This window comes from Antedon mediterranea, chromosome 11 (assembly GCF_964355755.1).
Source record: "Antedon mediterranea chromosome 11, ecAntMedi1.1, whole genome shotgun sequence".
Lineage (NCBI taxonomy): Eukaryota > Metazoa > Echinodermata > Crinoidea > Comatulida > Antedonidae > Antedon > Antedon mediterranea.
In genome coordinates, this window is record NC_092680.1 from 9,730,761 (window position 1) to 9,757,688 (window position 26,928).

Genomic DNA, 26,928 nt, shown 5'->3' on the forward strand with positions numbered 1-26,928 from the left:
CCTAAATTCGTTGTATTATCGTCAAGAACTAACTGTAACTAAACTTACATAGAAAGTAGGGTATCATAAATTTGGCCTTAGCACTCGGGGGAGTGGCTAAGATGAAGTCCGTGGGACTACTAAATATAAATTGTAATGAACCTCGAGGGACATAAATAGGAATATTTCATGTTTCATTATCAATGTATAATAAATGGAAACTGTTTACCGATTCAAATAATATAAATTGGTTTTTAACATTTTCCGAACCTATTGCAAGTTTATTCTCAAAGGGCCCATATATTTACCTACCGTATGTGTTAAACCAAGGGCTCATAAATTTACCTACAGTACTTGTGTTAAACCAAACTCTGGCAGACTGAGAGATTGGGATGTTCCATTCATCGCAAATCAATACATTTGTATAATCGTATATTAAATCTATCAAAATAGTATTTTTTAAAAGAAATCGGCCTGTCTTCAACATTATGATGGTGTACTCTAGCTGTTCAACCGGTTTTCAGCTATTAAAAACAATTATCGTAGGAGGAGATAGAAAAATGCGAAGCCTCCTCGCATTTTTTTGGCGGGTATTTTTCAAGACGGACATCCATTAGACAGTGTATACCACGATCGGAAAACACCCCTATTTGGGGCAAATCGTTGAACCTAAATTCGTTTTAATCGTCAATAACTAATTATCTAACTCAATTTAATTAGTAAACAGGGTTACATCAGGCGGTTAAAATCAGTACCGAAAGTACGAACCAACTTTACATACCATCGAGTGAAAATTCTAGAAGTAAGGCGCGATTTACCGAATTTTGCCCTTACGTAAATTTATATATAGACTAGTTGGTACGCTCGCTTCGCTCGCGTACCATCTAGGTCGTGACGCGCCCACAGATGGTTCTCGAATACACAGTAATTTCAGGGTAAAAAAACTGGCGATTTTAAATGCACGTACCGCAGGACATAATACATTGTCGTTTACAGAAACGAATAAGTAAAATGATTTATTTAGTCAACCAAAATTAGCACCCTGGGAATTACTTCCAAAAGAGAAACTTACCACAAAATGAGTCCAAATTGTTTATTCATTTAAAGAAACCCAATTAGGGTTGAGGGATGGGAAAGAGGATAGGTACAAAGAGGAACAATTTTTAAATATATTCTTTATCCACGTCAGTAACGAAATATTGTTTTCATTTTTATAGGCCTTTAAATAATATACCACGGTGACTAAATATAGTAAAACATTTGCGATTTAATACTTTGTTAAAACTGTCACTGTCATAGTCGATTGAAATAGTAAAGTACATGAAACGATACACCACTACGACGTTTATATTTTTTGTAATTATTAATTAATGCAAACGTTGAGAAGCAATTGTCAGTAATAAAGTTTATTTGTATATCACGTGTTTATATATCTAACAGTAGAGCCTTCCCACAATCACAGTAATAAAGTTTATTTGTATATATTTTTTTACATCTAACAGTAAGAAATGTTCGATTCAAATGACGACCAAAAATGGTTAATAGGTATTTGCAGTACTGTATTGTCAAAGTATTGCAAGTTTATTCTTCAAGGGCTCATAAATTTACCTACTTGTGTTAAACCAAACTGGCAGACTGAGAGATTGGAATGTTCCACTCATCGCAAATTAATACATTTGTAAAAACGTAAATTAAATCTATCAAAATAGTATTTTTTTAAGAAAATCGGCCTGTCTTCAACATTATGATGCTGTACTCGAGCAATTCAACCGGTTTTCAGCTATTAAAAACAATTATCGTAGGAGGAGATAGGAAAATGCGAAGCGTCCTCGTATTATTGTGTGCGGGTATTTTTCAAGTTGGACATCCATTAGACAGTGTATACCACAATCGGAAAACACCCCTATTTGGGGCAAATCGTTGAACCTAAATTCGTTTTAATCGTCAATAACTAATTATCTAACTCAATTTAATTAGTAAACAGGGTTACATCAGGTGGTTAAAATCAGTACCGAAAGTAGGAACCAACTTTATATACCATCGAGTGAAAATTCTAGAAATAAACCGCGATTTATCGAATTTTGCCCTTACGTAAATTTATATATAGATAAAGACTGTCCAAAAGGACAATAATTTCATTGCAATGAGTATTGACATGTTCACGTTTAAATTCATTTTTCGTATTACAAACTTCGAGATAACAATTATCATCTATTTGATATTTGATTATGGATGATAGCAGTTTCTATGTATTAGTCACATTATGTATGCAAACATTTATAAATGGGGTCAAGGCTCAATTGTTGTATTTCGGTCATTTTATCGTAAAATGTTTCATTAGAGTAAATATAAATATATACATTTTGAATAAATCAGTAAAAAAAAACTCTCTCGGACTACCGTAGTCGTTTTTTAAACATGGAACCCTGTAATTTCACCCTAATTTGCATATTTAAGCTAATTTGCATATCATCAGGATGAGTGACATAGGTGTGATGCTCAAATTTAGATCTCCTTATCATATATGACCATTTAAAAAAGAAAAACATCTGTTTGCAATTTATTTCACTCAAAATGATAGATTGCCTAGCCTATACGTATTAAAACACAGCGAAAGCATCAATATAAACATCCAAATCATTTTTTTTTCTTTTATTACGATTTGGTCTATATATAAAGAGTAAATACTTAAAAAGTATTATTGTAATTATATATTTTTTTCTATCACCTTTGAAAACAAATTCAACAATTGGTACATTCATTTTGTTATAATTAAAATCTTATATACAAAATCAATCCTAAATAGATGATAAATCATAAGTCATCATCAAGCATTACCTTTTTACAGATTGCTATTCTGTATTGAGGAAATTGAATTTCTAATAAACTTATCATTGTTGGTAATATTAGCACACGACTACAACACTTTATATTTTGTACAATTAAAATTTGAATCTTATACATGTAAGAAATCCAAAGGTAATCAAAAATCCTATGGATAACAGATAGACTAGTTTTCAATAGAGATAAGGAAAATTAAATAAGCAAAAAGAATTAAATCAAAAGAAAATAACCTATGCATTTTTAATTATACACTTATACAATGCAAATCTTAATAATGTGTGAAAAATCCAAAGGCAAAACAATCCTATGGATAAGACTGACTAGCTTTCAATAGAGATAAATAAGCATCTAAACTTAAAGAACATCCAAACCAACAGGCAGGCCTATACAGTACATTAATCAACATGAGTACTATATTGTAAACACATTAAACATGTACATCTTAAGCTCTGTTTACATTATCAAACTTATGTGACAACAAACATTGTTATGCTCATATATGTACATGATGTCATATTACTACCATATTTGGGTATATCCCTACCATATTCCGGTAAATCACACATTTTTGTCACATAAAGTTTGATAGTGTAGACAGAGCTTTATACACTGTGGCAGTGATTGACTAGTTACCTTTATATAGATTATAAGGTCTTAGATGACCACCCTGTACTGTATGTGTGAACTCAAATACAATTTTAAAGATTGAGTTCCTAATTTGAATAATGGTAATTACTCTATTGTATAATTTAAACACAATTTGTTACTTATAATAATACTAATATATATTTCTAACATAGGTATGCTACAGCAAAGAATATATATCACAAGAATGAGTAACCTGCGATTTTCCCTGTAACAGTAATATTGTCCATGTGGTAGGGCGCCACCATAAGTGAGGATGTATACAACTTTTTGTGATGGTTACACTAATCTAAGGTTGGACCACCGGTAGTATTTTCATGATAAAAAATGTATCAACTACATGCCAACATCATGTTAAATGCTGTTTGGATATTTAATTGTTCGATTTATGCAATTTATGTAGTAAATAGTAAAAACTGCCGAATAAACAGTTTGCTTCATCAACCAGACGCTACCCTGGGCGCGTTGGTGTTAACGCGTTTTCATAAAGGATAGTTTAATAATATTTCTATATTTAACTTGTTTCTGGTAAAACAAATAAATGTTAATGAAATTTAACCTTGTATCCTATTAATAACATGTATTTTATACTAATTTATATCATAAAAACAATACTTAAATTACCGGGCGTAGATTAGTATGCGGCAATGGTAAAGAATAGGCCATGCTGAGTAACGCTTCGTTGATTTTTGGTGTTGCTGTTCGGCCTTTTTTGTGAACTAATTTAGTATGGTAGTAAATACTTTCCTTAAGAAGTGAATGTACACTAGTTTGTTATTAAATATGTATTATAAAATGTTTTACAACTGCAAAATATATTATAATAATTCTATTTAATGTGACATGTATAATATTAATATTATTAAATCAAGTCATATTTAGTCTGTATACATCTGCCCTTATGAGGGCGGGTATCACTCTCTGTTACAAATTTCTCATGCAAAAATCGTGGAATACTCATTCTTGTGATATATATTCTTTGGCTACGGTTAATTTCTTAATGATCACACCAACTAAACCAACAGCTGTACATTAGGTACATGAACAACATAAATAAATATATAACAGTTTCACATTTATAAATAAATAATATATAGATATAAATATTGAATTAAATATTGAAATAATGGTGAGAATGGAAGGAAAATGAAATCAAGACTTTTTAATTGGTTAATCGCCGGTTTATAGTTATTGCCATGCTCTCAAACTAAACTGCTAAATGTGGATCGAGTCTAGGCCTATACACACATGCGACGCCCTGAGATCTTTGTCTTGGGATATAGTCCAAAATTCACCTTGAGCTATATCTTTAACCATGCCCCTCAGCCCAGTCAATATTTGTAATAATTGCTCTTAACTAATATAGCTACCATAAATAATAACAAGGAGCTTTAGATAGTCACTGTGTTTATACCAGGACATTAGGACGTGCTTACTAGATTCTATGTCCAACAACACAATATACATGGGTCATAGGTCGTAGCAAATTAAAAGCTCCCTAATATATGCAATTTACAACTTACAGGACATAAAGACAAATGCATTGATCAGAACTAGCATACACAAAGTAATTGCTATGGTTTGAGCTTGGTACAATATTTTATATTTACAATTTACAATGATGTTAGCCATACTTGAATTTTTAATAATGTTTATTCATACAAAAAAACTAATTTTGGTAACTTTACCAACTAAATATGCAATTCCAACAATATTAATAAAATCTTTGAATAAAACTGTTAACATTGGTAAAACTGATATATATATATATACAAATGATATATAGTAAAACCGCTATTTAAGGGACACCTTTGGAATGCATAAAGTGTTCCCATTAATTGGGGTGTCACCTGAATATGAATTGGCTGTAGTGTTAAAACATTTCCCCTTGTTAATTTCACAGAAAACTGTTTCCTTTTGTTTTGTTTCTTAATTTACATCATTTGGTTTTGCAAAAAACAAAACACTTTTAAAATAAAATAACAAAAATAGCAGAAATAAAAAAATAGACAAAATATATAGCATCATAATATGTAAATTTCTATGTCAAGTTGTGGAAATAACTACAATCATTATTGTAACACTAACAGCAAAAAAAAGAAGAATATTATGAGCACTAATATTTATATTGCAAATTACAATATTGAAAAACAATATACAAATTAATAAAATAACATATTATTTCCTTTACATGTCCCAGATGTTCACTCATAAAATATTGACATTTACCATGAATTTTCTTTTCTTTCTCCACATATATTAAAATGAACAAATTCAAATACATATACAATACATTTAAATAAATATTACACTACAATGCATAGCAGCTCTGAAAATATTAAAATAATTTTAATAAGTTGCATATTTAATTTACTGTCATATTTTATTCAACTTTTTAACATGATAAATTGCACAAACTATCAGCATGAATGAAAAGGTTCTTAATCTTTTGGTTTTAACCCTGCACATCGGAGAGTAACGTACGGGATACCAACGTACTCCCATGTGTCTTTAGGCCAATATTTAAGCACTGGTCCCATCTCAGGACATTCGTTCATTGCATCGAAATAAGAAAAGAGAACAACGGCAGTGTAACCAGATATGAAGACCAGCAGATGCCAGAAGCAGTGAAGGTACGGAAAAGACAATGATTGCCAGGTATCACAGAACAGTTTATCATTCACCCAGCAAGACACGGCAACAAACCATAAACCAGCACAGCTTACTCCCAGACGTCTGATTCTTAAACAATGTGTTCTGTAAAGCATATTTAAAAAACATATCATTCCACTTTCATTGAAACTACAGTAGAAACCAAAAAGGGGAGGGCTTCTGGAGCAATAATACGTTGCCATAACAACTGGAATTGAGATTTGCTGTAGGTGGGGGCTTAAAGAGGGAGTATGTTTGCTTTATGTGCGTTCTATATAATATAAATGTTCAGCATTTTACCTTTTCATCTCAAGATATAAAACAACTACACAGGGTAGAACAAAAGGCATCATGAAAAAAGAGTTCAACGCTGGCTTTATGCAGGCCATTACATTACTGGTCATTGTTATCATAAATACTATCATTTTAAACATCCTCCTGAAAAAGATAAGACAACTAGAGTTAACAATGAACATACAGTACAGGCTAAAAACACAAGAAAATATGATTACATTCTAGTATTGTTTTTACCCTACCAGTTTTATTTACTGGTGGTATACTAGTTACAGTATATTTTATTTTGTGATGTTCTAATGGCAATTAGTGAATCTATATTAAGTGATGTATATTTAAAAATAACTTCAGTCTATTTTCTAAATACTTTAACTTGTTTATTTATGTAAAATACTCAAAATAAGAAAAACAAAACGTTAGGTGCAGAGAAAGTTTTTTCTACTGAAATAATAGATTATTGTAACAATTGTAAGGAATGAAATAAATGTGAGTGAATCTCGCAAAAGACAAAACAAAACAATGAACATACATTATCTGATGAAACTGAAACCAACATCAATAGTTTTAATGAAGAATTAATTTAAATCACTGTATCATACTTTTAAAATCATCTTATTTTGATTTTAAACAGATGCCTCACTAATAATAATAATTGTATAGCATAGCATTAACACTTATTGGTAATTTCTATTTTAAAGAAATTATATAAAAACTTTATTCTATACCCCTATCACATTAAATTCAACCATTTTGGGAGTGTAAAAAGATACTATAGATGAATACCATTGTCTTTTAGTAGTCTAATGTTAGTCTAATGGTAGGGCTCGCATATCTGAGGGTACTCGGTTCGACTCTCACTTTCAGTGGAATAAAGTTTGTATGTAAATTTAGGATACAGGTGTTCGAAATGTCATAGACAGATGAATGAGCGCCAATTGGTGACAGCTGTACAATACGCAGCGCAATTTAGCAGTCACACATCTCTTAAATTTACATATCCATTTTTATATGAACTGTGATTTCATGGTTTGTGTAAATAGCGGGTAACGTTTTAAACTCTTGTTTGATAACACAGTAAACATTCATGATTAAGTTATTACAAAATGTAATCTTTGGATTTAATAGGGACTTTACAAAACACGACGGGAAGCCACAGGAAAGTGGTGCTTCTGAATAATTTATGCATGATCTTCAACAAAGTGGGCGGAGCTTAGTGAAATACTGTCGGTCGTCTTCGTGCAAGGGTGCGTAACTAATAAAACCGCTATGTTGACTGTATATGATTTTACGCTCAAGCAAACACAGGAGATTCGTCGTCCCCCCCCCCCCTTTACTGTCGTGTTTCGTAAAGTCCCTATTAAGGGGTTAAGGACGTCATAGTTCCTGTTCCAGAAACAGTAACGCTATTAGGTAACCTGTGTAATCAGATCTTCACTTATAGTAGAGCAGTTAACGCCATAAAAATAGCCAAGTTGTGCACTTTATTACCAAAGCATGAAACTTTCCACAAAGTTTCTTTGATGTATATAGATTCAAAATATCGGGGGGTGCCAAGTGCCCAACGTCCGGTATGGCGGCCATCTTGATTTCAAAATGGCCACCATAAAAACAAAAAGTGTTCATATCTTGGCAACTATAAACAGTAGAGACTTTATTCTGGTGTTAAATTGTTCACAAACCACATATTTCTATTTGCTCTAATAAAAGGTTTCGTCCAAAAATGACCGGAAATGATGTTTCTTCCAGTTTGACCTTTGACCTCTTATGTGTATATCTCAGTAGCTACTGATCATTTTCAATCGATTTTGGTGGCATTTTGTTCAGAAAAGAGACATTTATATTTGTAGTAATGAAACATTTTCACATAAAATGACTGGAAATACAATTTATAACCTAAGACATAATTATGTGAACATACTGTATGTGGTTTACATTGGTTTAAATGCACCTAATTTTTTTACCGAAATAAATGACACGGAATTATTATTCTGAATTTTTAACTTTTGATGTGATAGGATAGGCATAAAGTATGACAGATCACTGAGCTCATCTATGCCGACTTGTTTGCTAAACTGTGATTTGTCAATTGTTAGATAAAAGTTTTGGTCCTCTCTCCTTCATCTTTTTTTTTTTAATGTATTATACCATATGGACAATTGTCTGAAATAAAAATTGAATTGAATTGTTAGATGGCATTTGGAAATATTTTTGATGTAAAGTAGCATTCTTTCGTTGGCCTCTTTAATGTTGCATATGAGACAAGTTCGGAAAGTTCTCATTTTCATGAGTTAAGAGAAGAGAACACCGTCTTTCAAAGTAATTACTACAAACTTCAGACAAAGAAGGGGATGTAAGACCATCCACTGACAAAGAAAGGGGTATAGGACCACTTACAGACAAAGAAGGGTATAAGACCATCCACAGAAAAAAAAGGAGGTGTACGACCATCCACAGACAAAGAAGGGGTGTCGGACCATCCACAGACAAAGAAAGGGATGTAAGACCACCCACAGACAACGAAGGGGTGTAAGACCATCCACATACAAAGAAAGGGGTTTAATACCATCAACAGACAAAGAAAGGGGTGTAGTACCATCAACAGACAAATAAGGGGGTATAAGACCATCCACAGACACAGAAGGGGGTATAAGATCGTCCACAGACAAAGAAAGGGGTGTAAGACCATCCACAGACAAAGAAGGGTGCATAAGACCATCCACAGACAAAGAATGGGTGTAGGACCATCCACAGAAAAAGAAGGGGGTGTAGGACCATCCGCAGACAAAGAAGGGAGTGTAGGACCATCCACATACAAAGAAGGGGTGTAAGACCGTCTACAGACAAAGAAAGGGGTGTAAGATCATCCACACACAAAGAAAGGGGTGTAATACCATCAACAGACACAGAAGCGTGCATAAGACCATCCACAGACACAGAAGCGTGCATAAGACCATCCACAGACAAAGAAGGGGGTGTAGGACCATCCACAGAAAAAGAAGGAGGTGTAGGACCATCCGCAGACAAAGAAGAGAGTGTAGGACCATCCGCAGACAAAGAAGGGAGTGTAGGACCATCCACATACAAAGAAGGAGTGTAAGACCATCTACAGACAAAGAAAGGGGTGTAAGATCATCCACACACAAAGAAAGGGGTGTAATACCATCAACAGACACAGAAGGGGGTATAAGACCATCTACAGACAAAGAAGGAGGGTTAGGACCATATTAACCAAGAAAGCATACAAAAATAAGATGCAATCAAAATAGGCCTACCACTTGGAAAACAATAAATTGTAGAATAACTGAGGCTTAATTGTCGAAATATAAAAAGTTCTTTGTATGGTCATTAATAATATATTGATATAAACACGATCATCATACTATTCATTTGACATTCAAATACAGTCTCGAAAAGAAGCTCATACTATCACCTTTTCGAGGTTTTACGGTATTCAATAACATGTATGTTATTTCCTCTGTCAAACTATTAAAACTTTTAGCGAATCAGAAGGTGCCAACATCATTGAACACAATGTTTACCAATTTTATGTACTATATACAATTTAAGTCCATTAATCATTTAATATAATTATGCCTATCAGGTCAAAGTTCAAAATTAGGTGCATTTAAGACCAACAAAAACCACATACAGTATTCACATAATTAAAAATCAATAAATTAATGTCAAAGGTCATAAATTGTATTTCCGGTCATTTTATGTGAAAATGTTTCATTACTACAAATATAAATGTATTTATTCTGAACAAAATTACACCAAAATCGATTGAAAATGACCAGTAGTTACAGAGATATGCAAATACGAGGTCAAAGGTCAAACTGTAAGAAACGTCATTTCCGGTCATTTTTGGACGAAACTTTTCATTAGAGCAAATAGAAATATATAGTTTGTGAACAATTTGAGACCAGAATTAAGTCTCTAATGTGTATAGTTGCCAAGATATGAACATTTTTTGTTTTTATGGTGGCCATTTTGAAATCAAGATGGCCGCCATACCGGACGTTGGACACTTGGCACCCCCCGATATTTTGAATCTATATACATTAAAGAAACTTGGTGCCAAGTTTCATGCTTTGGTAATAAAATGCACAGCTCATGTCATTAACTGCTCTACTATTATGAAATCCGTAGTCCAGACCAACTCTAAATTGTCCTACAAAATGTCAATAATTAAAAAATTCTTAATATTGCTTAAACATGTGTAGGCCTGTGCTTATAGATGATGAGTACCCTGGTAAATTAACCAACTACAAATATTTCTCATTGTTATTTTACCTGTTACCCTTTAATAGTTTTGGATAAAACCTCCTTGGAAACCACATAGCAACGCCACACATCACAACCCATATTATGCTTAGTTCATCAAGTAGCTGGCCAACTAAACTTAATGTTGCATGAAAATAAACCGATGATGCTCCGACAGCCACAAATAATAACCACATGATGTTGATACTGTTGTTCACTTGTTGTGAATACTGACGATATAGGTACCAAAGAAGAGGTGGAAACAGGAAGAAGAAAATATTGCTAACCTAAAAAAAAACAAAAGAAAGAATTACACTTTAACTTTTATGTTTGATGGAATAAGTTCTTTAGGCTAGTGCATATTACCTTCCATATTCAGCCTTAAATACTGTAGTTCCTAGTTTACAACATTCTTAAAATGTCAGCCTCTATAATTATAGCTTCCACTTGATATAGCTTCTTAATGATTATTTCCTCTGGGAATATAGCTGCCTAAAGGCATGGTGCAAAAAACAAAATATCTTTGTACTGAGGTAGGGATTGAACCCAGAGAATTATTAAGGAAGGCAAAGAGGCCACCCACCCAGTTATAGCAGAGAAGAATGAATTAGTGACTTATTATTCTTAACTCTAGCTTTTTGTTTGTTCATCTGTCTCAATTGGGATCAAGCCACACTGAACCAACAGTAATATATTTCATGTTAAATGTATATATAGAGATCAACTTAATTTGATCTAGACACCAGTATGAATACAACAAATTTGTCTTATCATACAGTTGATTCAAGTTTTAAAAACTGGTCTGAAATTTTAAAATGAGACCAGTTAAAATAAAAAAAATTGGTATTATTATAAGGAGTCTATACTACAGTATAAATGATTAACAAAATAATAATAATGAATGTGTTATTTAAGTCAAGTTTTAGTTTTAAAATAACAATTTGTCTGGTTGTAACGGAAGGAAGTGAAGAATATTCATAATGATTGAAGTAATCATAGGTCAAAACAAAACCAAAAATGACAGAATATTGCAAAAATAACCTGGTTTCTGTTTTTCTTAAAATAATGTAAAAATGCAATTACCACACTGAGACACTAATTATTATTATTATTATTACAGTAGAGGGGACACCTTCAGGAACCAAAAAGTGTTGAATAGAGGTGTTGGCCATACTGTAGTGTTACAGTAAATTGCCTATACCTCATTTATTGAGAAAGTGCCCTTACCTGTAAATAATGTACTGTATACTATAATTATAGGTCGGAGGGTTTTAGTTTGTATTCAAAATTATCCCAGAATTAATACAAGTTTCATTTTCAATATTATTAATTATATATTAGTCTTGTACTGTACTGTACGTCATATTTAATTATACTTTTACAGTGCATATTAAAAAACAAATGTACAATATTTCCTTCAATTTTACATTCATACACTGTAAAAAGATGGGTACTGTATGTCATTGTCAGTGTACTGTATGTTAATAGAACCATACATACAGTAAACTCAAATGCTAATGATATGTCTGTGTAATGTAATAACTAATGATTCTGAATGTAACAAAGTTATACAGTAGAATCTATACTCTAGTAGCTAGATCAACTTTCGTATGCACTTTGAGGTCCAGAGAATTTGACTTCAGAAATTGGTTTAGGATGGTCAAACAATCATTATTGGCTTGGTTACACATTTTGAAAATGTGGCGAAAGGTCAAAAGGTCAGGGTGAAAGGTTATCAAACTAAACACCAATAAGTCCTTAAATCTCGACAACCACTGGTCACAGCGAGGTAATTTTGGTCTCAAATTGATCAGAAGGTATACATTTATATTCAGTCTAATGGGACATTTTAGTAAAAAATGACCGGAAATGCCATTTCTGACCTTTGACCCACACCCCAGGGCATGTATGTATCTCCGTAAACTACTGATTGTAGACACTTGAATTTGGTCTTAAATTGTTTGAAATAAACATTTTGTTATTTGTTGCACATTTTTAAAAATGTTACAAAAGGTCAAAGGGTCAGGGTCAAGGGTTATATGAACAAATATAAATAGATACTTGTATCTCGGCAACCACTCGTCGCAGTAAGTCAATTTTAGTCTTAAAATGTTCAGAAGGCATGCTTTCATATTCAATCTAATGGGACATTTTAGTCAAATTTAGTCAGAAATGCCATTTCTGACCTTTGACCCACATATCATGGCATCTTCATATCTCTGTAAGTACTGGTCGTAGAAACTTAAATTTGGTATCAAATTGTTCGAAATATACATATTTACATTCATTGTAATAGAACATGTGGTTAAAAGATGAACAGAAATACTATTACTAATGTTTCAAACAAAAAACTAATCTCTACATAACTTATCCAGTAATGTACTTATGCAATAACTGATACTTTAAATTGTTTCAATTTCAAGTACTAGTTATTGCTGTCCCCAAGAACATTTTGATAGAAACGTCAATCTCAACGGTTCTTTTCGGAATGCTAGAAGTAACTTGCCATGTGTATCCGATTAAACGCCCCGGGCATTTATTGTTCAAAGGGGTTTTGAGGGGGGAGGGGAGGCATCTTTATTTGGAGTATAATATGGTAACATGTATAATGAAATAAATACCACCTAGATGTAAAAAAATACAGCACAATTAATATCAAAAAGTGAAAAAAAAGCTTGGTAAATTGTAGATGGTAGTTAATGTAATGTGATACAATTATTTTGTAAATGCATGTGGCGGGCGTATTCCACATGATGTTCTATTGGAGGGAATGGTGGCGTTTATTTGAGGTAGGCTTTTATTCAAAGTGGGTGTTAATTCGAATAAATTTTAATAATTATAATCGTTTCTCAACTGATAAAAGGTACTTTACATGATTCGTTTTCTTCTTTATGGTTTTTAACGAAATGTTTCTGTCTTTTAGAATAAAAGTGACACTGCTATAGATAACATTAAATGGATCTTCGCTTCCAGGTGCCAGTATAATGATTTAAAACAATGACATATCATTATCCTGACACGATTGCACTCATAATAGATCTTCATTCTATCATCTGTTTGCTTGTGACTACAATTTGACAACAATCTTTTGCATATTTTTAAATGCCAATACATAGTTTCATACTATTGTACAATATGTCCAGCTTTCCTGAAAACACCCTTGTGTACTGTAGTACAGTGTTGTAGTAGGATTTTATCATGATAACTTCTGATGCTTTTATTGTCAATGCATTCAGTACCTAAAACATGTAAAAGTTTCTAGTGGTATTGATAATAAATCTCCAGAAACATATATTGTTTTATTATCTACACTGGGAACAGACGTGTATAATATACACCGACAAAACTTATACATATTATGTACCGGTATAAGTTTTGTCAAAAATATTATGCAATAGTGTTACGGAATAATGACAATGAATTGATCTATTATAGTTGTCTCTGATACCTTTTATTACATGATTGTACTTGCACCAGGATAGAATGAGGTTTAATCCAGTTATTATTCTTGTTATATTAATTATTTTTTTTTAATCTGGGGTGTATTTATTTGATTATACATGTTACCATTATTACACCCAAACAAAATAAACGCCTTCCCTGAATAAATAAATGCCCGGGCCTTTTATTCGGGTAACTATGGTAAGTTATTTCTAGCATTCTTAACTGTTGAGCTCGAGTATTTATTCGAATTAACACCCGCTTTGAATAAAAGCCTCCATTCCCTCCAATAGAACATCATGTGGAATAAACGCTCCGCCACATGCATTTACAAAATAATTGTATCACAACACATTTCATTAACTACCATAATCTACAATTTACCGAGCATTTTGACATAATTTTATCATTTTTAGGTTATATGCATGATATGCATATAACCTCTTGATTCTGTCAAAATCTTTATTTATTTATTTATTTATTTATTCTTTCCTTAGCACTATTTTGTCCGTGCATTATCTTGTCATCAGTTTAATCTAGCTAAGTCAAGTTTTCAGAGTATATTCCTCATGGCCAGGAATCGATGTGGTTATATTTTCACGATGCGTAATCAAAAATTACGCGGTCTACGCGCGATTTTACGAAATCACGTTTGTAATCATATCTTCACAAGCATGAATCACAATTAAACAAAATTTGGTACTCATAAATTTCAGGTCATATTTCATCATATGGCAATAAAATTACGTGCGTAGCGCATGTAACGCTTGCGTACGCGCGCTTAAAATGTTCAAAATTGTCAAAATTTATTTTCGATGAAATTAGAGTACGTTTCATGCAATTTTAGCGTTTAAAAAATTGCCATGAGTGCGCAGATTTTTGCACGCGCACTGCGCGTTAAACGTTAATGCGCACTCTTTTTGCCCGATTTCTGTTTTACAATCTTTCTTTAATAATATCCTCATATTTGATTCAGGTTTCAACTCGAAATTGCGTTATACGAGCACGTCAAAAGTGACTGGCTACGCACGTATAAGTTAACAAAATGGTGAAAATATGCTAAATTTTAAAATTAATATATATCGTCAGAATGCAGGGGAACACCTATTTTTTATTTCATTTTCTTGAAGTGTATGTATCATATGTATGATTTATTATCAAATAAAGAGAACAAAAGTTGATTAAGTCATCATTAATTTGCATTATTAAATTTAAAAAAAATAATTTCGACAATCAAACAAATTATGACATTTTCTTAGGCCAAAATAACAAACTTAACATTAACTTTCTTCCTTCAAAAATTCATATATTAAAGTTAAAAGTATGTAGTTTGACAGTGCATCATTTGTATACATTTTAAAGATGTCATTATAGTAAAACATTATAATTCATTGCGGTATGTAATAATCTATTTGCACCAAAGTGGTTACTGCATAGTAAATACACGGAGGAATTTTTCTACAACTTTTAGTCAGTTGTGTATGGCTCGGTGGTCTGTGCTCGTGTCTATGGCATTCAAGGTACCGAGATCGAGTCTCACCTTGGGAAACGAAATAAGATTTTTTTTTTATTATCCGTATTGTTTGTTCAAATTTATTTCTTAGTGTATAGATTATACACATGATTTATAATGAAATCTAGATAAAAATTAACTTATGTCTTTATTATTATGTAACAACAAATGTGGTTTATGACATTATACGCATATGGATCTTTGATCGGATTGTGATACCGGCTATGGTGTTCGCGTTAGCAAGGTCCTATCATATATTATAAATAATTAAAGATTCTGAGAAAATCAATCAATCAATATATCTTTTAAAAATCAATTATCTTTATTTAAATCAATGCATATAACCTATAATTCGTCATAGTGACGAATTAAATCTAGTTTGATATTAATTGTGCTGTATTTTTTTTACATCTAGGTGGTATTTATTTGATTATGCTACCATATTATACTCCAAATAAAGATGCCTCCCCTCCCCCTAAAAACCCTTTTGAACAATAAATGCTCGGGGTGTTTAATCGGATACACATGGCAAGTTACTTCTAGCATTCTGAAAAGAACTGTTGAGCTTGACGTTTATATCAAAATTGTTCTCGTGGACAGCAATAACTAGTACTTGAAATTGAAACAATTTAAAGTATCAGTTATTGCATAACATTACTGTCTAAGGATAAGTTGTGTAGAGATATGTTTTTTGTTTTAAACATTAGTAATAGTATTTTCTGTTCATCTTTCAACCACATTTTCTATTACAATGAATGTAAATATGTATACTGTATTTCGAACAATTTGATACCAAATTTAAGTTTCTACGACCAGTACTTTCAGAGATATGAAGATGACCTGGTATGTGGGTCAAAGGTCAGAAATGGAATTTCTGATCATTTTTTACTAAAATGCCCCATTAGACGGAATATAAATGCATGCCTTCTGAGCATTTTGAGACGAAAATTGACTTGCTGTGACCAGTGGTTGCCGAGATACAAGTACCTTTATTTATTTGTTCATATAACCCTTGACCCTGACCCTTTGTAACGTTTTTCAAAATGTGTAACAAATAACAAAATATATATTTCGAACAATTTAAAACCAAATTCAAGTGTCTACGACCAGTAGTTACGGAGATAAATACATGCCCTGGGTTGTGGGTCAAAGGTCAGAAATGTCATTTCCGGTCATTTTTAACTAAAATGTCCCATTAGACTGAATATAAATGTATACCTTCTGATCAATTTGAAACCAAAATTACTTCGCTGTGACCAGTTGAGATTTAAGGACATATTTATTGGTGTTTGGTCTTATGACCTTTCACCCTGAGCTTTTGACCTTTCGCCACATTTTCAAAATGTGTAACCAAGCCAAAAATGATTGTTTGACCACCCTAAACCAATTTCTGAAGTCAAATTCTCTGGACCTCAAAGTGCATACGAAAGTTGATCTAGCTACTAGAGTACTAGTTTCTACATACAGTATTATATAATAATATTTGCACATGTTCTGGTGATGACAATCCCAGCTCTTTAATACTATCATTTAGTTTAGAAAATATCTTTACGTCACAATTTATGTAATGTCAGTGTCAACCCTTATATTTATAATAATACAATTATACTATTTGTAGTAGAATTCATTGCACTCTTCTTATCTACAGTACAATTTACCAAGCATTTGTTATTCTTTTTTACCACTTTTCATATCTATAGAGGATTTGATTTGATTATAATGTTATACAGTCAACTCTCCCAATACCGGACACCTTTGGGCCGGCCAAATAAGTCTGGTTTTCCGGAAAGTCTGGTATTCGGAATGTGTTTTTAATGGTAAATATAAATTTGGGACCTTTTGGTCCTCAAAAAAAGTCTGGTATTGGGAGAGTTTCTGGTTTTCAGAGAGTCCGGTATTGGGAGAGTTGACTGTATTATTAAAACTAAAAAATTAAACATATCCCTAGAAGCAGCTCCCTTAAATGAACTCCGCCTCCCCACCTCCGCCCTATAAGGGCCCTACCAAACAATAAACACTATACTTTAAAATGTTGCCCTACCAAACAATAAACACTATACTTTAAAATGTCATTAATCATCAGACACTGTGAAACAGAGTAGGTTTTAGTTTTATGAATGTCAAGCATTTTCAATAATGGTAACCGACAGAAAACGTACAAGGAGCTCGTCCTTCTAAAACCTTTTTACCCGAGTCATTATCATTCCGAGAACCATCGTCTACACTTCCTAGAGGGGGAGCGAGCAAAGTGAATAACAATTAAATTCAATTATAGATTGAAACAAGATCCATATTGTAAGATTGTTATTATGACTAATGTGTTTGTTTTGAGTGAATCACATCGTCCTTCTAAAACCTTTTTACCCGAGTCATTATCATTCCGAGAACCATCGTCTACACTTCCTAGAGGGGGAGCAAGCGAAGTGAATAAAAATTCAATTCAATTATAGATTGAAACAAGATCCATATTGTAAGGTTGTTATTATGACAAATGTGTTTGTTTTGAGTGAATCACAGTCAGCAAACTGAAATAAAATCAGTGAATGGAACAGTTAGTAAATCATACAGATGTAGTGAACTAAGCAAATACACTAATCTGTGTAGGTACTGTATAAAAGAAATCTTCAAAGAAGATGTATGAGGTCATCTCCCAGAAAATATTTTAAAGATAACCCCTTTTCTTAAATCCATTAGGCGTCCCTCTGAATAAATTATAAATTTTCCTGAAATACTGTTATCATTACTGGTTAACTTACTGTATTATAAAATTCAGCAACTCCAGGTAAAATGCTATAATTACTTTCACACCAATCAATTGTAGAGCTCCCACGCTTCACAGACTCCATAATGTTTTGATGAATATGTAACCTGTAGAATAACATTTATTTTAAATGGTTTATAAAATAGTAATAGTGTCTTTTTTTTAAATGAAAACACTCCTGTGAATTTCTGTTATATGACCAATGGCTTTATATCCTATCTGACAGAAAATAAGACGCAAGCAAATGTAACCCAAATTGAGCAACTAAGATTTGAATGTGGCAATTGGCAATTCCACTAAAGTAACAGTCTAATAATGTGAAATTGTCTGTGTGCAATATTCCTCATGGAATTCGGAATGTATTTTAACAGGAAATGCAAATACTGGACAAGAATATAATATTTTCTATTCTTACTGAATATAGCAGTATTAATGCTGAACTACAGTAGATAAAATAGACGTCAAAAACTATATTTGTAATAAATCAAACAGATTAATGCTGAAAAGGAACTCGCATATGAATAAAACAACATGCTAGAAGTAGACATGTTTCAAATTTGAAAAGTGCACAAAATACTATGAGAAATTACTAAAATTGGCAACATGAATGCATGCCTAGAGAAAGATGTTAACATCAGTGTTAGTTATGATTGCTTCTATTTTTATACTTACTTAATATAGTGAAACATGCTTGCTATCATACCATTACATAATTTATTATGATGATATTATTACTGTACCTACAGTACAGTACAATACAGTAAAATCTTGTCCTATGATGCAAAGGAGCAGCATAAATGTATTTGAGCATTTTCATACAGCTTCCAACAATGCAGGTCAATTTATAATTAATGATTATTTGAAGGGACATTTAATATTAATTGTTCTCATAATCAGTTATCAATATTTTATTTTTTTAGGGTTTAATATAACTCAACTAGAATAATGGATTGGCCTTCAGGCTAGGCACCATCACTTGTCAATTATGTACACAGTTCAGTGGGCAATGAACACATTGTATAAATGAAAGTCAATGCAAACATTCTCGTCCATTTATTATTGTAATAAATATTATATACTCTCAATTTTAATTGTATCAAGATTTCAATCACTATCCTACTCATGGCAACCCTGTTCACAAGAAAAAGAGTGATATGGCCAAATATGGTAGTGAAACTGTATGCCCAAATAAGGTAGAGATATGACATCATCATGTCCATATTATGGGCACACATTGATAGTGTAGACTGAGCTTTAGACAAGTATTTGGGAGTAGAGTTTTTTTTTTGTCATTGAAGAAAAAATCTGGCATTGGACTTTAACCCAAGACCCGAGATCATATAAAGCACCAAGCAAACTGCACTCTAATAAAAAATTAGACATACTGTACTGTACCGCTTCTAATGGATTGGAAGTGGAATAAGTCAAAAAAAAAATTAGAAAAACACTACATATAAATAAACAGTAAAACGTTTATACAAATAACAGGGTAGGTTCATAATAATTCTCCTAAAAAGTTCATGACCATGCATACCATGAAAGGAAGCTTTTCTTTGTTTGCCACAGCAATACCTGACTCATGGACAGCAGTCTTGTGGCTAAGGCGGCTTGCCTCATACAGAGAGTAGAGGTAACGACACAGTAGGATAATTATAATATCCTACTGTACCTTGATAGGTAGCACTATTAAACTAGGAGTGAGCTTTAACCTTAATCCATATTATATCATGGATTGGTAGCTTCTTACTTAGATAACGTGTGTCAGTATCTGAGACTCTATCAGATAAACGTATAACGAATGTCGGTACTCCGCAGGGTTGCGTTCTTTCGCCTTTATTATATTTGTTGTATGAATGATTGTACTATAAATCTAGTAATCCAACAAACAATTATATTTTGAAGTATGCCGATGATTTAATGGGTTTATTTGACAGGAGTTACAGTATGATCAGTCACTGTATAGAAACTCAGTGGATGCATTTGTCTCATTGGTGACGTGTAGATAATCATTTACAGTAGTTAACGAAAATAAGACCAAAGAAATTATATTTGACTTCAGAAAACATTTTAATCACTAAAAATAAGGTTGAAATTGATATTGTATGTATCTAAGTATAAATATCTAGGCATGGCAATTGGAAACAAACTTAACTGGGGCGAACAATGTAATTTAATTAGGTCTAAACAAAGGTACAGTACAATACAGTACTGTAGGTCTTTTTTAAAGTCGGTTATGGAACGTGTTTTGATATGGCTGTTTGGTGTGGTTCAGTAGCTCTAGGAAATAAAATTTTTAGTAAATAAGGTGTGTAGAATTATTAATAATCAGACAATTTTAATCGATGATGTTTGTAATGTTAAAGTTTATGAAAAGTTAGTAGCATAATGAAAGAAATGCCCATCCACTCCATAGTAATTATCAATGGTTAAGATATTTTTTTATTTTTCTGTGTTACTTAACCTTCAACAATTTTGAGCAATTGTACAGGTATGTCAACATGAATTTCCTTTGGAAAAATAAAATGAACTATGAACTTATGAAATTATATTTAAATGTTGCAATTTGTAGTCAATGCTCATAACCTCAAATTCAATGTGGTTGAGAAATTCACCAAAGATTACAATCTTTTAATGATTAACATTTTGATTCAAAACATTGTATTGGTCCACTTTAAAATGGAAATTTGTTTTACTTGGCATAATTAAGACAATAAAAAAAACTAAGAAAAATACAAAAGGCAATGTTAAAATACTATTTATAGGCCTATGTTAAAAAAATGCAGATAAACTCCACACAAGGACATTTCAGGTCTGGTCTGGACTATGGGTTTCATAAGTGTGTGTACTGTAGGGGTGTTTCAAAACTAGAGACCCGAGACCAGAGACCCGAGACCCTATACGAAAAGGGAGACCCCACTATACGAAAAGGGAGACCCCAAATATATGAAAAGGGAGACCCCAAATATACGAAAAGGGAGACCCAAATATACGAAAAGGGAGACCCAAATATACGAAAAGGGAGACCCCAAATATACGAAAAGGGAGACCCCAAATATACGAAAAGGGAGACCCCAAATATACGAAAAGGGAGACCCAAATACGAAAAAGGAGATCCAAATATACGAAAAGGGAGACCCAAATATACGAAAAGGGAGACCCAAATGTTCGATAACTTAAATACGTCAATTTACTGTTTTTTTTACTTTCTGGTTATCTGCTCGTGGCGTTATATTGTCAGAACGGTTTCTGCCATTTTGGTGTATCGCTTTTCACAAAAACTTACAAACAAAATATTACCATGATGCTGTTTACAGTTGCGCAACGTTTCATGAATTTGCGTATTTTATCAGAATGAGAATTTTGAATTTATGAGAATAGGTTGCGAGCTTACTTATAGTTTGAGCATATGAGGTTTTTTTTTATGTATTGAATATCGTTTTTTAATATATTCAGTTCTTTTTTTAGAGCGCAATCAAGTTTAAACTTTGTTATGTCCAACAGCCAATTCAGGCCCGTAGCCAGGGTGGATTTTTTATGGTTCGGGTGAAAGTATTTATTCTCTCGTTACTATAATCATTATATCATTACCATTAAAATTATAATTTTACATTGTTTCATTATCCACATAAGTGTACATTGATTCATAATGAATTGATTGATTGTATTGATTGAAAACATATTTTCACAAATCATATTAAAGAAGAAACTTGATGTAAAAAAACATTGAGTAATAGCCTGGATTTATTAATATATATTGTGAAGCTTTTAACGCTGTGTAAATAAGCCTGCAAACTCTCCTCCTACCCATCCTAGTAAAATAAAATCACTCGCGCCGCTTCCTTATAGTAAGGGCAACAAGGGCCTTGTATATAATTACTAGCCCAGATACTAGCCAGGGCGGGAGTACGTTGTTGCATTGATGAAAGTTTAGAGAATCGACTCTCAATAGGAAATAATGATATATATTTCAATCTTTTGTGTTCCCATCTATTTTTATAAAATGTAAATATTAATTAATGCAGAAAGAAGTAAAAATAGAATGTAACATTCTCGGCTGTATATTAAATAATACAGATGTTTATATAACATCTGCTTTAACTGTGTAATGTGTCATATTGGATAATGATTGAAATTGTTCGGGTCGCCTTCATAGGGTAAACTATATTGTGTTTTGAGAATATCCCCTTCCCAGCATGCCAAGCGAGCTGCCTGTTCGGCGGAAAACAACTGTTGTGAACGTTCGAAAGGCGACCCTCGGCCGACTTAAAACACGGACTGTGAACAAAACTTTGGTTTTGAGTTTTTACAGTTAAGGCGGCTCTGGGCCGACGTAATAACTGTATATTTTAGCTTTCCATTTTCGTATATTTGGGTCTCCCTTTTCTTATATTTGGGTCTCCCTTTTCTTATATTTGGGTCTCCGTTTTCGTATATTTGGGTCTCCGTTTTCGTATATTTAGGTCTCCGTTTTCGTATATTTGGGTCTCCCTTTTCGTATATTTTGGGTCTCCCTTTTCGTATATTTTGGGTCTCCCTTTTCGTATATTTGGGGTCTCCCTTTTCGTATAGCGGGGTCTCCCTTTTCGTATAGTGGGGTCTCCCTTTTCGTATTGGGTCTCGGGTCTCTGGTCTCTGGTCTCGGGTTTCGAAACACCCTGTACTGTAGATATGATTACACAGTACAGTAGTACCTTATGGCCATTCTTGGAAATGTTTCTGGAACTAATATGACGTCGTTAACCCCTTATTAAGATTACATTTTGTTAAACGGATCATGATTGTGTACTGTGTCATCAAACATAATGAAAGCAATATTTCACCTGGTATGAAGTACAGTAGACTACCATCAAATATTAGGCTATAGTGAAAATAATAATAATATTTTATATTGTAATAAAATATCATTGTCATTTAAACTTGCAGGTGTGTTTTAATACCGTAACTCCATACACACCAGTACTGTACATAGTTTTTCATTGAGCAGCGGTGTATATCACTAACTGGTCAAGTAGTTTTATGGTCTAGTTACTTACAGTAGTATTAATAGAATGTATTCTTTTGATTCTTATGTTTCATTGTTATGTTTTTGGATACAAAGAAGAAATGTGCCACCAATACAAAAGCACAGTACCACTATTAGGCCAAATAAAAAAACATACTTGTTAAGCGTCACCGCCCGCTCCTGATTATCCAGCCGCCTCTCTTTTTATTTTTATTTTTTTTTTACCGATATACAACGGAAAGTTCAGCGGCCAGGCCCAGCTCCAGAGTAGGGCTCGAAATTCACGCTAGCAAACTAGGATTTTGCTAGTAGATTCTTCATAATTGCTATTTGAAAATTTCAAAACTAGCAAATGTTTGTTAGGCTATTGTAATTTTTGAAAAATACGTACTTTTTAGCTTAGACAACGCTAGCCGCCGATCGCTCTATGTCGACAACGGCAATTTGGTGAAAACAATTGTTTCATTTACACGCCGCCGATTTACGTCAAGGAAACGCGAATAGCACCGTGAATCATGTAATGTGGTAAACAGCAAGCTTTTTCCCCAACACATTAAATCATGTGCATTTAGTACGTCGCTGAGTATTACATCATCAGTCACGTGATTACAGAATACGCGATTATCAATTTAGGGATTTAACGAAATAAATATTTTGCCTACACAGTGGTCGAAGCGCGTTTTTTTATAGGTTCGTAAATAGGAAACACCCCATACATAATGGACTCTACCAATTTTGTTTACGATGATCTCGCGCTCAAGATCGGCACACCACGAGGTCCTGTTTGGCGATGGGTTTCCTTATGCCTGGTTTACCTGTGGAATAATTACATACACTTTTTGCATCACAACTTTGCAAATACTGATTTACACAGCAATTGGCAAAGGATTCATCAAAGAAGAATGAATACGTTGAATAAAAATTCACTTAAGAAATGCCGTAAGCTGTTTTCAAACTATAAATCAGCCCACTATTTAGTATTATTGAGACCAAATCATGCTTCTCGCGATAGGGAATTTCCTGGATAGATGAGTCGAGCGAGAGACGGCGGATGGCCGATGAGTGAGGTGGGGGTAGCACCTTGGACGGATTAGTTAGCCTAGAGTCTACAATTTCGCTTGGTGGCAATTAAATTTAATGTTTTAATTACGTCTGGATATAAACAATACAAAACTCAATTTTGTCATAAGCAATAATATTTCATACATAGTCAATTTTGTTCTGTTTCGCATTTTAAAAGTTAGACGTTTCGTCCTAAAAAAAGTGGGGCAAAACGTCCACCGCGCAAAAATATACCTCAATAAAAAGTAAAAAAAAAAAAAAAAACCGTCCCCCCGCCCCTGAAAATTTATGAGGGTGTGACGCTTAACAAGTATATTTTTTTATTTGGCCTTATTAGTAGTAGCTATCACTGTCTCCATGCTTCTTCCTGGGGTTGATTTTTTAAATAAATAATTTCAATAAATATTTATAGAACATAATATTTTATACCTCCCTGATAATATGGTGACAAATTGAGCAATTATTATAATACATCCATGTTCATACTCATACTCTACATGATTTGCTGAAATTGTATACGGTTTATATTAGTGATATCTGATCTTTTGTTCAATGCTTACTAAATTCATTGTGTATCACCACCATTAATATGGCAAAGGTCATATCAATTTTACTCAAATGAGTAGTAGTACAGTATCGATGAAAAAGAAAGGTAATAAAACAGAAATGGTATTAAAATAAAAGCAACTTTATACAAAATGTTCATTTAATTCAGTGGTTTTCTTTGTTGTAACAGTAGCAGTAGTAACTACAGTACATTATTGTATGTACTAGCCCTTTACTAGTTTCTTTTTATTATTTCAACTTATTCTCTATTAGTTAGTAGAGCCAGTATCTTTTTTTAAATTGAAACACTATCAAAATATCAAATTAATTTGCAGTTTTCAAATGAATTTTGTAGGTTTTCACTATCACCACTGTTTCTATTCATGATTGGCTAGTAGTACTACAGGAGGGTTTTTTTTTCGGCAGCTCCTGATAGGCCTAGGCCCCATATGGTCGGTAACGGGACGATTCGGCCCTGAGACGATTCAGCCCGGGACGATTCGGCCCGGGACTATTCGGCCTCGGACGATTTGGCCCTGAGACAATTCGGCACACTTAAATTTATCGGCTTTGATATGCATTTTATAAACATAAAATAAGCTTTTTCCTCAAACTTTATTTTCAGAGACGATAGGGTAGTACTACTAGGAATAAAGATACAATAAAGCAAACATTTTGAAAACATTGTCGAAAATGAAAATGATCATTTCTTAGTCACGCGAACAATGTAAACAAGTTACGCCCTCTGTTGGCCGCTTGGCGAATGCACGAAATAAACAAGGTTTTCGAAGTAATAAATTGAATATAAAATTTCATTTTTTTAGTAATTTATTATTATACCAGCATTGTCAATATCAATAAAATACAGATTGTTAAACACCTTTAAAAACTTGATAATACCAAAAAAAATTAATAAATACATGAATTTGGTCTAAAGTGAGACGTTTCGGCCCACAAAGTGGGATGTTTCGGCCCAAAGGTGGGCCGAATAGTCCCGGGTCGCATCGTCTCATTCAGGGCCGACTCATCCTGGAACCATATGGTCATCGTTGGATGAGACCGTCCACTAATTTATTCATAATTTCGAAACTGGTCATTCATATGGTCAAGTTTGGACTTATTTTGAAGAGAAGAAATAGATTCTGATGATTGAGATACTGTATAGGCCTAGGTATAAATACCTCCATGGGCCTAGGCCTAGTTTTATTTCATATTATTAATATCGCATTAATATTACCATGGAGTAAATTCTTTACTCTCGTTCGGACCCTGATATTATTAAATATTAGCTTATTAGCCAGCTAGCTAGGCCTATAACAAAATATCCTAGGCCCATTTATCTATCTATTTTAGGCACACACTTCTTCTGCTGGAGGAAGTACATCAGCTGTACGAAATTCACAAAAAAAAAAACACAAACAAACTGGTGGATGGTCACGTCACACTTCCCCTTTGGCCTGTCTGGTGATGAGTGTGCAGATAGAGTCGGTTCGGTACTTACTGTTTTGTCTTGATTGAAAATTATGATGGAAAAAAAGTAACTGGAGTCTGGTCAGGGTCATTAGCAGACAGAGTCTATAGAGAAGTTATTGTTATAAACATCTACGAGGAAAACGACAAATCTTACCTATATTAACTCTGACAAGAGCGTGAATGAACTGTTGATTCCTCTTTGTTTAATATTAATTTGGTAAAACAACGGGCGCTAGTTCCGTTTCGCAAACAACGTGGGTGCTTTATGTACGTACAACAAATAAACACTACCTGATTCACTCCATTGCGTTCATCATTGAAATGACGTTATATTATATGGTACGGATTGTGTACGCGTCGACTTTGTTTGTGATCACACTATATACTATAAAGAGAAATTAAAATTGTTAGATATATGATAAGTAATTTAAAATTATATTTAATTATTATTTA

At 33.0% G+C, this 26,928-nt stretch overlaps 2 protein-coding genes across 2 annotated transcripts in view; one reads left to right on the forward strand and one right to left on the reverse strand.

Moving 5' to 3' along the window:
* LOC140062959 (small ribosomal subunit protein uS19) overlaps positions 1–26,928 on the forward strand; it is a 254,689-nt gene that overhangs the window by 35,889 nt on the left and 191,872 nt on the right. The window lies entirely within an intron of this gene.
* LOC140062097 (alkaline ceramidase 2-like) lies at positions 2,635–26,802 on the reverse strand. Its single transcript, XM_072108144.1, has 5 exons — positions 26,630–26,802; positions 18,388–18,499; positions 10,708–10,964; positions 6,421–6,558; positions 2,635–6,225 (listed from the first exon to the last, which is right to left on the reverse strand). The coding sequence occupies exons 2-5, from the start codon at positions 18,475–18,477 to the stop codon at positions 5,910–5,912; spliced, it is 801 nt and encodes a 266-aa protein (XP_071964245.1). The 5' UTR covers positions 18,478–18,499; positions 26,630–26,802; the 3' UTR covers positions 2,635–5,909.